The sequence below is a fragment of the Marmota monax genome, unplaced genomic scaffold, assembly GCF_021218885.2.
Source record: "Marmota monax isolate L192 unplaced genomic scaffold, Marmota_monax_Labrador192_F-V1.1 WCK01_AAM20220418_F8-fsc00041, whole genome shotgun sequence".
Taxonomy (NCBI): domain Eukaryota; kingdom Metazoa; phylum Chordata; class Mammalia; order Rodentia; family Sciuridae; genus Marmota; species Marmota monax.
Window position 1 is genome coordinate 17,357,242 of NW_026695238.1, and position 12,515 is coordinate 17,369,756.

The 12,515-nt window shown below is 53.6% G+C and overlaps 1 protein-coding gene across 13 annotated transcripts in view; it reads left to right on the top strand.

The window, feature by feature from the left end:
- The window catches only part of Agap1 (ArfGAP with GTPase domain, ankyrin repeat and PH domain 1), a 488,301-nt gene that overhangs the window by 410,957 nt on the left and 64,829 nt on the right, over positions 1-12,515 (top strand). For all 13 annotated transcript variants that reach the window (XM_058577558.1, XM_058577559.1, XM_058577560.1 and 10 more), the window contains 2 exons: positions 9,335-9,489; positions 11,410-11,500. In XM_058577558.1, coding sequence (XP_058433541.1) covers positions 9,335-9,489; positions 11,410-11,500 — 246 coding nt within the window. The remainder of the gene's footprint in view (positions 1-9,334; positions 9,490-11,409; positions 11,501-12,515) is intronic.

Genomic DNA, 12,515 nt, shown 5'->3' on the forward strand with positions numbered 1-12,515 from the left:
TGTCCATGTACCTCAGTTTCCCTGCCAGTGTGCGGGGTGGTGGTTTGGAGTCAGTGCCCATGGGAAGCTCTCAGTGCAGGATGGCCCCTCCTGGTCCCTGCCTGGTGTCAGGAGCACCCCTACCCAGGACCCACACATTCTCTGCCCTTGAAAGAAAGTTAAAATGTTCAAACTTGTTTACATAGCAAGGATATGCAACAAGAAATGTTGTCCCCAAAGGTGTAAGAACAGACTGGAAATGCGAACTTAAGTCCTTCCCCAGCTGGTTCCACTACTGCACCCCCAGAGAAGTATCTGGTATAGAAATTCAGATCAGGAACTGCAGAATCAGACAGGCCAGGATCCAGTCCCAGCTGTGTGAGCTGGATGTTCCCTTCTCTGCCTCTGACATCGAGACAGAAAGCCAGCCTCAAAGAACAGGTGAAGAAAGATTGAAAACCTGGGCAGCCCTCCCACTGAGCCAGCCCCCAGCAAGGCTGACCGTGGTGGTGGTGGTGGTGGTGGTGGCGGCTATTAAATTGTGGTGCACACTTACCTCCTAGAAAAATAACTTGGGCTCCACAGAGAGCACCTGGGGACCATTTTGCAGGCCCATGTTGTGCATAAGTCAAGACAGAATCAGCCAAAGTGAGCAGCCCTGAGTGACAGGCAGCATGGATGCAATCCGTCTAGGCAGGGAAGCCTTCATGGGACCTGAGTCTAGGGGCGACCCTTTAGGGAGAGAAGCATAACAGCTTTTCTAACCCCCCGGCTTGTGGGAGGAGGAGGAGGTTACAGATCACCTGGGAACCAAGCACACCTGGAAAGGGGAAGCACCTACAGGGGCACCGCTGGTGCTTGCTGGTGGCCCCGGACAGCCAGGTCTCCTGATGCCCAGACTGTGCCCCGGGCACTTGTTCCTGCAACCTGGAAGCCCTGGGGGTGCCTCTGCAGAGTGAGGGCAAACCACCTGAGACACCGTCAGCACACGGCCCTGCGCAGTCACTGGAGCCTTCCCCTCTGAACTGGAAGCCCAACCTGGGGCATGAGCAAGGGCATCTGGGGCATGGGCAAGGGCAGGGACTGTTGCCCAGTGTCTTCTGCAGCCCCAAATTTTGCCAGTGTTGTATCTGGTTGGCTGGCTGGTTTCCCGGGAGTTTGTCAGGCACTGTCCTTACTTTAAGAAATGCCCAGCTCGCTGCAGCTCTGGGACCAGAACTCCCTGAACAGGCTTTCTTCACCCGTGGCTCTCAGGTGCTTCCCCCGGTCTTCACAATGTGATTGAAAACAATATCTCCTTGGTGGTGTTCGGACAACCTCCCTGTGCTGAGATTCAGCAGGAAACATCCCAACTCTGTGGCTTTCCTTGGGGGACTTGCTTCATCCTGATTAATTATGCTCTTGTCCCACGATAAGCCCAGCACAGCACCTGTCAGACTCTTGGCTAAACAACATTGGCCAAATTCAAGGCTCCAGAGAGATGTACCTGAAAACCAGGAGCTGCATGTGCTCATGGTGGCCAGGGTTCTCTTTGTTTAAGGTGGATGACTTCTCAAGCAGGAGGGGGCGCGTTTTTGTATGTCTCCCCCACCTACAGAAGTCTTGGTTCCGCACAGCCCGGGACCATATCCATCGGGCTTTCTCTCACATATTTTCCTACAAAAATGAGGAAATTTTAAAATAAAAATTGGCTCTTTTATTATGGTGGGTCTGGACCGACATCTTAAACGTGGTTTTCATCATAACGGAGTAGAATATCTAAACCATATGCCTACTCAATGTGTGCTTTTAAAGCAGAAATATTGAAGTATTTTACAAACTGTGTGACTCAGAAAATCAGCATAAAAGCCCAGGGCTCTGTGTGGCATTGCCTCACAGATTCTCCCAGGGCGTGGGCAGCAGGAGACCCAGATACAGCCCAGATCGCCAGGAACACCATTTCCAACTTGGATCCAGGGTGGCGGCCACCTGGAGGATCGTTTCGGGGGTTCTGAGGCTGCACTTCAGGCAGGAGGTCCTTGCTTACAGAATGTAGAGGAGGGCAGCATGTCGGTGTCATCCCTGGCCAGCTGGTGCCTCCCTTGCAGATGAGACTGGGGTCAGAAAGACCAGGTGGCCTCACCTGGGTGCCAGTCAGCAGACCATCGAGAGGGAGAGAAGACCCCCACCCCGTGGATGCCCCTGTCCGGGAGAGGCTGGGGACCCACTGCTAACACTGTTAATATGGTCACAGCCAAAGGTGGTCAGCACTCACGATTACCTGGGGGCTGACGTGCATGCTGGGACAAAGAGCCTGACTCTTTCATGACAGAGGGGAGGTGGACAGGGTGCTTTTTTCCCTTGTGGCCATGGCTGTTTTGTCCAGTCGCTTTTCAGGGCTGCTGTCGGAGGCCTCTGGGTTGGCGAATCCAGGACTCACCTTGGCCTTGCGTGCTGACCATCTCCTGCATGGGCACAGCAGTGCATTCTCTGTGTGCAGTTTCAGTAACACGTCTCGTTTTTGTTGTGTGCTTGTCATTAACTGAGTCGAGAAGCCCGTCCACCTTTGGAACACTGGGTGTGTCCGGGTTCCAGACTACGGGGACCTGGGAGTCACCTCTCTCTCAGAACTCAGACTCATGTCCAGCCAGTGAAGACCTGAGCGAGACCTCCGTACCCCTGTGGAGCCTTTCCAGAGCAGAAGAGAGGGGTCCTCCGCCCCTCTGCTCCTCAGGCCTGCGCCCTCAGGGATTTAGAGATGCTCTGTGTTTAAGTTTGGGGCGAGGATCTGTATCACCTTGGCCATGAGGAAAGGACCCTGCAGTCGTCCTGGCCCCTGGATCCCCACCCCGAGACCTGCACAGGCAGATCCGTCTCCCCCCACCTCCCCCGAATTCCTCCTTGTCAGGTGTCCCTGTTAAAAACAGCCCCGGCATGGACAGCTGTTTTCAGCTGCTCTAGCCCTTTAACCCTTTGTCTGCTAGGATTCCACAAAAATAATTGATGACTGATTGGCCCATTAACCTTTAAGGAAAAAAAAGTTTGACAGCCGGGACTTGTGTAATGAGGAGGGATTCCTTGTGAAGTCGGCCTGACGGCTGAGCCGCCTGTCCCCGAGGAGGCAAAACTAGCCCCCCGGGGCCTCGTCTGCATAGAAACTGGACGCAATTAGTGTAATATCCGGTGTTATTAATGTCGTTGGGAATAATTGGGCAGGTTGGTTTCGACAGGTTCATGGTGCTAAAATACTATTATAGTGGACCTTTCCGCAGACAACCGTTAAACACGGGAAACTGTTTAAGTCCCCGGGAGCCCAATCACAAGGCTTTATTAAACAGCCAAGCTCCGGAATGTCGCGCTGTGAGGCGGCCCACCGCCCGCTGGCGCTGGGGCGTGGTGGCATCTGGTCTTCCGTGGTCCGGGACTAACTTTGCCACTTTCCGCTTGTGAGGCCACTGCCGTGGGGAACTCCCAGGACCTAGTTCTCATTTCAGGGAGTGAATTGGACGGAAGCCGCAGATTCCCGCTGTTGGAGCCTCGGTCTTCGAGGGCGGTGGTGCGGGAGGTGCTGGGCTCCGTCTTCCCCAATGCTTGGCCTCGTGCTGCCAGTTCTTATTGCTGCCATTTTTTTCTCATCTGATAACTCAGATGTCACCACAGTGTCACTTTGTAAAGTGCTGCATTTCTCCCAGGCCATTGGTGAGGTGGGTAATGCTCTGTGGGCCACTGTGATTGTTGAACGTTAATGATGGTGTTCTGTGCACGCAGAAGAAGGGGAAATGTTTGGGTCCAAGAACTGGGGGGAGCGATGGAGCCTGGAGATGTCAAGGGGCAGACTGGGGAGACCAGCAGGAGGTCACCTGGGAGGTACCCAATCCTCGGCCCATCTCCATTGGCAAAGTCGGGACTGACGTTCAGCAGGACAGAAACCCATTTAAAAGGGTATGGGTCACAAAGGGCGGATAGATGGCCTCCGAGAACTGTGGTGCCGGTGGCAAGAGGAACCTGTGCCCAGACCCAGCAGACACTGGGCTCCCAGCACTTCCCACCCCTGCTCACTGTGCTGCCACCAGCTTTCTACATGTCCACAGGTCGGGCCCCATGCAAGGGGCAAAGGCACCTGCACCTGAGAACCAAGTGGCCCTGACCCTGCCAGGAAAGCCGGAGGATGCGTGCATCAGCACCCCCCAGAGCTGGGCAGAGTGGCCAGTGCATCATGCACTCTGATTGGCCAGCATAGGGAGGACCGTCCATCCTTCCCCTGCTGACCAGTGGCCAGGCAGCTAGTCACCCACAAAGGTGGCAGCAGGTCAGTCCCCAGCGTGTGACCATTACATTTGCATACTGTGTCACAGGAACCAGAATGGCCTTGGGTAGTGCTTCCAAAAGCATTCTCCAGCCTGACGCCATCAGGCTGCTTAGGGGTTTCTGGGGGAACTACTTTTAAAAGACCAAAGCATCTTGCTCCTCCCATGTCAGGAGGGAGAGAAGATTACATAAAGCCACTGGGAGACCCTCTGGTCCCCACTGGGCACACCAGGAAAGGTCCAAAGATGGAGAGAGGATCTGCTTACCACTTTAAGATGGGAAGGTACTCAGACAAGGCAGTGCCTGCAGAGTGCAGCCCATTCCTGGAGGCACCTGGGCCCAGTGACTGTGTTCCTTTGTGTTTGTATTCCCTGCTGCAGAGTCACCTCAAGGAAGCAGCTCATCCCTTCAGGGAAGCCATGTGCAACTCACAGCCTGAACCAGCAGTGGCTCTCTGATCCGTGTTCTGGTGTTTTATCTTGGTAGGCAGAGAAAATCACAGGGCCAGTATACGTCGTCTCTGAACCCCCAACCGTGGGCAGTCACTCCTCAGCCTCCCTTAACCACGAGACCTCAGTATAGGGCTTCCGCGCAGGGATGCCAGGGGCCTCGTGGGGCTCTGCACCCAGGGTGCAGTCCCTCTTGGGAAGCGAGGTGCCCAGCTGGCTCCTGTTGAAGATCTCAGGTGCAGGGTCACGCCCTGCACAGTCTGGGCATAGGCTTCCATCTGCCTGCCCCGGGCTCCCGCCGAGTGGACTGGACTCCTCTCCAGGGAGCCCAGTGGTCCACAGCACAACTCAGCCTGGAGTATTAGCAACACAGCACTAGGAGTCAGGGGCACTGTGGCCTCTTTGGGACCTGTTGTTGGTCCCTCTCTGGACAAACCAGACATCTTCTGTCTCCAGGGCTGGGCTGAGATGTTCAGTTAGAACAAACAGAATACTCCATCGTATTTTCCTACATGTATGCTGCCCCTCAGACTGGAGAGGTTGGTGGGCAGACAGGGCCACAGGGCCTTTGTGCATGCGTCATCTATACCACAGACCAATCATGATTACACAGTGACTGCAGTGACCACTGAACTTACTGTTGTGACACCCTCTACCCCGAAGGTGTTGGTGCCGTGGGTTGTGGCTGCTGTCCCCATCGGTTCCTCATCTTTTCAATGGCCTGTGCTGTTCCAGGTCTAGTTATCCTCTGGTCTCAGGTGAGTTGACTCTGGGGGCCTGCAGAATGGGTTCCTAATTGGGATGAAGCTTGGTTGTGCTCTGGGGATCGCCTGGGCCTTCTCCTGGTTGCCCTTTCAGAATGGGCCTTTGCTAGGAAGCCTGTGTCCTGGTGGTTCTCACCGGCCTCCACAAGGATGGAGGGCAGGACTGCGCCCCTCTTGGTGGGCAGCACACCCCGGCTGGCTTGTGCCAGGAGCCTCACGTGGTAGGTTAATTCACTTGGGGCTTTACTGTCCTTCTCGATTTCCTGCCTTTCACATTTGGACAAAATGGCTTTGTGTCTTCAGCCACAGTGTTGATTAAAATGTTGGTCAAGGTGAGACAGGTAACAGCCCACTACGGGGGCCTCTGCCTCCTTCATCCTGCCACAGAATCCTCCAGTGAGTGGCTGAACCCAGCCCAATTCGCCTGCCTTCCGTTCCTCCGGGCAGGGCCTTCCTCATCCAGGTGAGCGCTCAGGAGAGTCGCCCTGGTGGTCACCACCAGCAATGCCACACACTGCAGAGAGACAGGCAGAGAGACCCAGCGCTGCCATGTACTGGCTGTGCAGCGAGGCTTCCCGAGGAGGGTGGCCGAGGGCTGGGTGCCGGGCGGCTTTGATTCTCCCAGGGGTGTGGAGGCATCTGCCGAGGGTGGAGCAAGAGCGCGAAGGACTCCTGTGGCCTGGGTGTCCTAGGCACGGGTCAGGGCAGCCACAGGAAGGGCTGTCGAGTCGGGGGTCAAGTGAGGAAATCTTTACTGAATCTCGTTCCCTGAGAATGTCCCAGGGCCAGGTAAAGAAGGCAGAGAGGCAGAGCAGAGGAAAGGACCCGGCGCTGGAGGGAGAGGCACAGGTGTTCACTGACATGGGAGATGCGTGGTAGAACATACGTGCAAGGAGTCGGACGCCAGAATAGAGCCACGGGGAGCACATGTGGGGTTTGCAGGGAACAGGCTGAGGTCCGGCGGCCACTTGGTTCCCTTAAGTAGATTGTGCATGCCTGATGAATAGAGCCAAGCCGGACTGTACCTTAGTGACTTCATGTGGAAGTTTTGTCTTTGCGTGGAATACTGAGAGCGTTGGAAGTAACTGCTCTTCAGAACGAGGCCCAAAATGGAGATGCTTCTGTGGCACTGTGCCCAGATCCCCACTGTGGTTTTTGTCACTTTGTGTCCTTTATCTGTGTATATGCCTCTGCCTGTCCCTACCACACAGGGGCATTTGCAGAGCAGCTCGGTCTCCCACGCCAAGTAGCTCTCTGCCTTTAGCTCCAGTGAACGTAGCTCACAATTCTAGCTGGAAGTCCGAATGTGAAGGCTTTCTGGAAGACCAGTGAGCAGTCCTAACTAGGAAGCTAGTGGTTGTAATTGTTTTCACTAGATAATCCAGTAGATCCTGATCAGAGGGGGCTTTTATGTGTGCATTTGAATTTCACGAGTGCGAGCCTGCTAGTAGATCTCTTCACTTCTACCCATAAGTTACCAAGTTCACTTACGGTCAATCTGCATGTGTTGTAATTCTTTCCTGCCCTGTCAGTTTCCTATAAGTTGGCATAAAATACATGAATCGGGGTACTGTCTTATAAGAATCTGTGCAGAAAGGTTATAATTCATAGTATTAGGACATAAAAGCCCATGGATCAGGAGGCTGGACCTTTTAAGATCCACAGATGCATTGGCTCAGCCTGTAATTGCAAGGTGTAATTGCAGGTCAGCCAGGGAGAAGCCTGTTTGAAAGTCAGTGATTTTTTTTTTTTTTTTTTTTTTGATGAAAACCCAACAAGTCCCCCAGTGTCCAGGGCCTTCCTGGGGTGGGGGAGGGGCTGCAGACCTCCCCGCCCCACCTCCCCCCTTCCCTTTCTAAGGCAGGTGGAGGTTCTGCTTCTGCATGAACACAGGGGTCACTTGTTCTCTGAGCTTAAGGGCAGGGGATGGCACTAGAGCTCCCACTGGGTCTCTTAGAGTACTGGTCACTGGCTGTCCATCGTCAGGAGCCTGAGAGGCTCTGGGAGCAACGAAACTCGCCGCCCGGGGGCCCCTGTGTTTCCTGCTGCGCTTCGTCCCCTCTCTGGTGTCAGCTTCAGCAGCGGGGATGAGGGCAGCCAGCCAGAGCCCAGGGCTTTGTGTCACAACCTGGCCTCCCTCGGCACCAGTGTGGCCCTAGATCAGGCCCTCTGCAGCGCCTCCTCACCTTTAGGGGAGTCACAGGCCTTGGAGAGGCGGGGGGTGGCTGGGCCCTCCTGACCGAGGTCACTTTCACTCCCTGAAGGTGGGCACTCTGTAGACACCAAAGGGTTTGCAAATGCACGTGCCCACAGCCCCACCCTCCAGGTGCTGTTGGGTGCAAGACCCACAGGTTTAGGTCCAGCCCGGTGGGCAGTTAAATTCTGCAAGAGCCATGAGGCTATTTACATAAAGCATGACACGATTCTTTACAGAATATGTAAGGGTGTCATATGAACGTGGCGTGATTTCCTCTTCCTGGACACTGCCCGAGCCCCACAGAAGTGGGGCTTGCCAGCATCAATGGGATTGGGAGGAGGGGTCTCTCAGCCACCAGAGGGGAGCTGCATTTCTCCTGAGACTAAAAGGAAGGAGGGAAGGTGGCTGGAGACGGTTGCTGTGGCCTTGGAGACAGGAGGCAGGAGTTGGGCTAAGTGTCCTCATGGCCAGTGCTCCTGGGCATGTGGCACGGAAGGGCCTTGAGAGCTGCTGAGGCCAAGGCTGGCAGGAGGGCCTCGGAAGGGCCTTGAGAGCTGCTGAGGCCAAGGCTGGCAGGAGGGCCTCGGAAGCCGGGCTAGAGGAGCCAGGAACCCAGCAGGTGGGAGCTCTGTGCCCTAGACACGAGCCACTGAGTGGCCATGTGCAGATGACAGAGAAGGTGCCTGGATACCACCTGGAAGGTGGGCTCTTCCCGTGGCTAAGGGCAGTCATGTAGCTCGTTCGCAGGCCAGCGCTTGCAGACCGCTCACCCAGGGGGACCTCGCCCCTGAAGAGCCAGCTTCACGTTTCTTGCTGGTGGTTTGTCGCTGGTCCTGCTCCTCCAGAGTGGTCCCTGCTGGGCTGGTACTGGGAATTTAGGGCCAAGGTCTCTGGGCCCGGGCCCTGGGAGGGCAGGTCAGTGCACCTGGCTAAACCAGGAGAGACTCTCTGCTCTGTAGTGGTTCCCACTGCACAGGGGAGGGACATGCTCCTAGGGAGTGGAGGGATTGGTCCAAAGACCAAAATGGGGGAGATGGTGTTGCAACATGTGGTCTCAGACTGCTCTCTTCCTGTCCCAGAACGTGCCCCTCGGCAGACCGCAAGCCTCAACTCGACCCTTCCGGTCACCTGGAATTCTGCTCTCTGGTCTGAGGATAGCAGGAACTAAAGCTTCTTCCACCCTGACAGGTCCCTTGCCGTGGAAGGACAGAAGTCTCTGGCGTCCTGAGTGCTGCGGTGTTGCTGCGTCTGCGCGCAGGCGCTGTGCAGTAACTAAAACCCGGTCCTGAGATGAGCCTCGCTAACTTAATCTTCCTCCCACAGATACGATGGTCAGCAGTAAGTCACAAACTTATTCTCCTAAGTTGCTTGGTCTGTGCCCGACACAGAGACACTGACATCACACGCTGGTTCTCATTTTTCCCTGTCCCCAAGCATCGATTGAAACCTAGCTAAGCCTGCTGGCTTTAGGAAGCGATCTCGAGCATGCGGAGGTGTGTGGATTCAGATCGCCGCTGCCGTGGTTGTCCAAGCCTGTGTGTGCTGCCAGCCCCATGCAGGTGCCATTGAACCCAGAGGCACTTTTGTGACAGAGCACTGGCAGAGGGGCTGCTGTCTCATGAAAGTAAACTCTTCATCCCCACCACTCTGTGTTTCAGAACAAGAAGAAAACTTTGAGTTTATCATTGTGTCCCTCACTGGCCAGACCTGGCACTTTGAAGCCACCACATATGAAGAACGAGATGCGTGGGTCCAAGCCATCGAGAGCCAGATCCTAGCCAGCCTACAGTCCTGCGAGAGCAGCAAGAATAAGGTAAGCCCTCAGCAGGCTGTCCCCCGAAATCAAGGCCTCTGATCATTAAAGAGCAGCAGAGGCCCAGAGTGCTGGCCCAGGAGGACAAAGCATCAGGTGACGGGTGGATGACAAGGACCCAGGTATTCTTTGTGAGCAAAAGACTAAATAAGTGAAAAGATAAAAACACTCTGTCCATCTTCACCGCGTGTCATGCCTTGGTGTCCTGGCTTGGCCCTGTCCCTGTGGCAGGATGTCCAACACTGAATCTTTGTTCTATCAGGTGGACACGCTGAATGGCCATGGCGGGTGCTGGAGTCTCCTGGGCTCTTAGGTCTTACTCATCCACACTTTGTCTGGGGAAGAATAAATCAGAAAAAGAAATACAGATGTAAAAGATGCACCATTCTGTTCCCACGAATGCCCGAAGTCCAAACCCATGCCAAGTGGGGAGGTGGCCTTGTTAGAGGTGGACACAGAAGGTGCCTGCAGACCTGGGCGGGAGGGAGATTGGGTGAGGAGAAGTTCTCTTTTCTAAACTGTTGCTAAAGCCTGGTGTGTGTTTTAATCAATAATTAGAGGCGATTTTTTTTTTTTTACAGTTGTATAGCCAAAGAAAAAGTGTTTTAATGTGCATTTTTTAGGCCACTGCTCAGTGACATTCCTTACACTAAAATTATGTTCCCATCCAGAGCTGCTTCCATTTCTCTGTTTTAATCCTCGACTGTTTAAAACCCCCTTGCTGGGACGTTTTAGAGCCTCAGTTATTTTTCTAACTGTGCCCAAATAGAAACTGAGGACATTGCCCACCAACCTACAAAGTCAAGTGCATTTAAAGAAAATTCTGGAAGGGATTTGTGGTGAGCTTTGTGTGCACATGCAACACACTCCCGCACTCGGATGCCAACATGAATTGTCAAACATACTTTAAATCCTTGGGTATCTAGCTGAGGGGAATTAAAACCCAATAATACAAGATACTAATTAGACAAAGTTAATAAATTATAACTTAATGTTACACAATAAATTATTCTACATCAAACAACGTGTCAAGAGATGGCCTCATCCATTCCTCAATATAAAGAACTCTTACACAAAAATAAGATTTATCCCAAGTGTCCCTTGAAATTGATCAATTTTTGTTTTAAACATAATATTAAATGCGTATTGAATAAACAGGCTGTAACCACTGCAGGCATCCTTTCCCTAGCACCTGTAGAACCAGCAATTCCTCTCCACTAGGTAATGGTGAATGTGTGCGTAGAGTCGGCGTCAAGAGTGCTCCGTTCAGCACTGTTCAGGTAGAGCAGAGCTGGAGGCGACCCAAGCATCTGGGGCAACTTGACAAGGGATTCAGTGATAAGTGGAAGACGACAACGCATGGTATCAAAATATCAGAGCTCGACTCTGCGTTGTCCCGCCACGGGTCACACGTCTTCATGTAGTTTAAGAATAAGTGCCCCCACCAGCACTCTTTGTCCCAGTTTGTTTTCCTCAAATGGAAAGTGGGTCTCCAGCCATGACATGGTGTGGACGGGTTGTCTGAGCAGTGAGCATGAGTTAGGTCTACCCCGCCGACGAAGCCCCGACTCCCGGCTCATGAGCAGGTCGGCTTCCTCTGCTTCTTGGGTCTTCATGCCAAGAAGTGCAGTGTCAGCCGAAGTGTGTTAACACCAACCTTCCCGGGGGCCCCTGGCCTCGTGGTCACACACACACCACTGGACTTTCCTCTTTGCTGGTTTTGGCAGAGTCCGTCTCTACAGGTGAATCCCGACGTGTAGCTTTTCTCCCTGGGTCATGCTGTCTCCTGAAGACATCAAGAGAGGAAAGTGAGGATCTCCCTCCTCTTGTATTGCACATGGTTGAGCTGATTGTGTTAGGAGGTGTCTGTCTCCCCGGGCTTCTCATATTTTGCTTTTGTCTGTCTTCTTCCACGCCCAGTCCCGACTGACCAGCCAGAGTGAGGCCATGGCCCTGCAGTCCATCCGAAACATCCGCGGGAACTCCCACTGCGTGGACTGCGACACCCAGAGTGAGTGCGCCAGGGGAGCGGGATGGACCCGGGGCCCAGCTGCAGGGTCAGGCTGTCGTCCCTGTCAGGAAGGGCGGTGACGGGTACCAAGGTCCACTGTTCTGTTCAGACTTTACCTGAACCGTCTCGCTGACTGACACGCACCATTCCCAGGAGCAGTCAGGGAGCCCTACTTAGGACTGCGAAGGACTCGGCCCAGACCCACATCCCATCGAGTCTGGGAAGCAGCCTCTGCTACATCAGTAACCAATTGTTTGTTTTTTTCCATAAAAATAGAGTACATTTCTGCCCAGAGATTCTGGACTTTTTTTTTTTTTAATTTCAAAAGTATATGTTCTGGGTTTTGACATCATGATTCTTTTTATTTTAAATACATTACAAACTGCAGCATTTGATTGAACGAGTAGAACTTGTAGTTACTGCTTCATGACTCAGTTGTATTTCGTGCTTTCTGTTGTCCAAAATGTGGTGTTCCCTTTGACAGGGGCATTTTGTGGCTTACCTCCTTGAGGCTGGGGATTGGCTGTTCGCTCTTTTAGTCCCAGCCCTGAGAAGTTTATATTGGGTTGTTTTTTTTTTTTCCTAATTGTGTTAATGTTCTTGTTTTTGTTTTGTTTTGTTTTGGTTAAATAGCATTTCAAAGAGGGGAGACTCAGTTCAAAGTTTAAACAAGGTCAGAGGTCCTGGGGCCAGGCCAGCGCTGCTTGGCAGGCGCGGTGGTGGGGCTGGTGCTGAGTGTCCGGAGCCAAGCCCAGGGACTGAGACGTGAGCCCACAAGAAGGGCCAGCTGGGCACTTGGCGTCAGGCTGCTTAGGGCCAGCCAACCTGCCACAGGGTCAGTGTTTCAGCGAGTTCTGGGGACATGTCGGGTTTGTGCAGGTGGAGGAGGCTGAAGGGGCCATGCAGCATGGGTCACTGCCAAGCAGAGGGTAACCCTGGCCTCATTTAGGAAAAGAGCAGCCTCTCAGCTGGACCCGTGTCAAAGCCAGTGGGGTGCGGCACCAGAGGCAAGAGT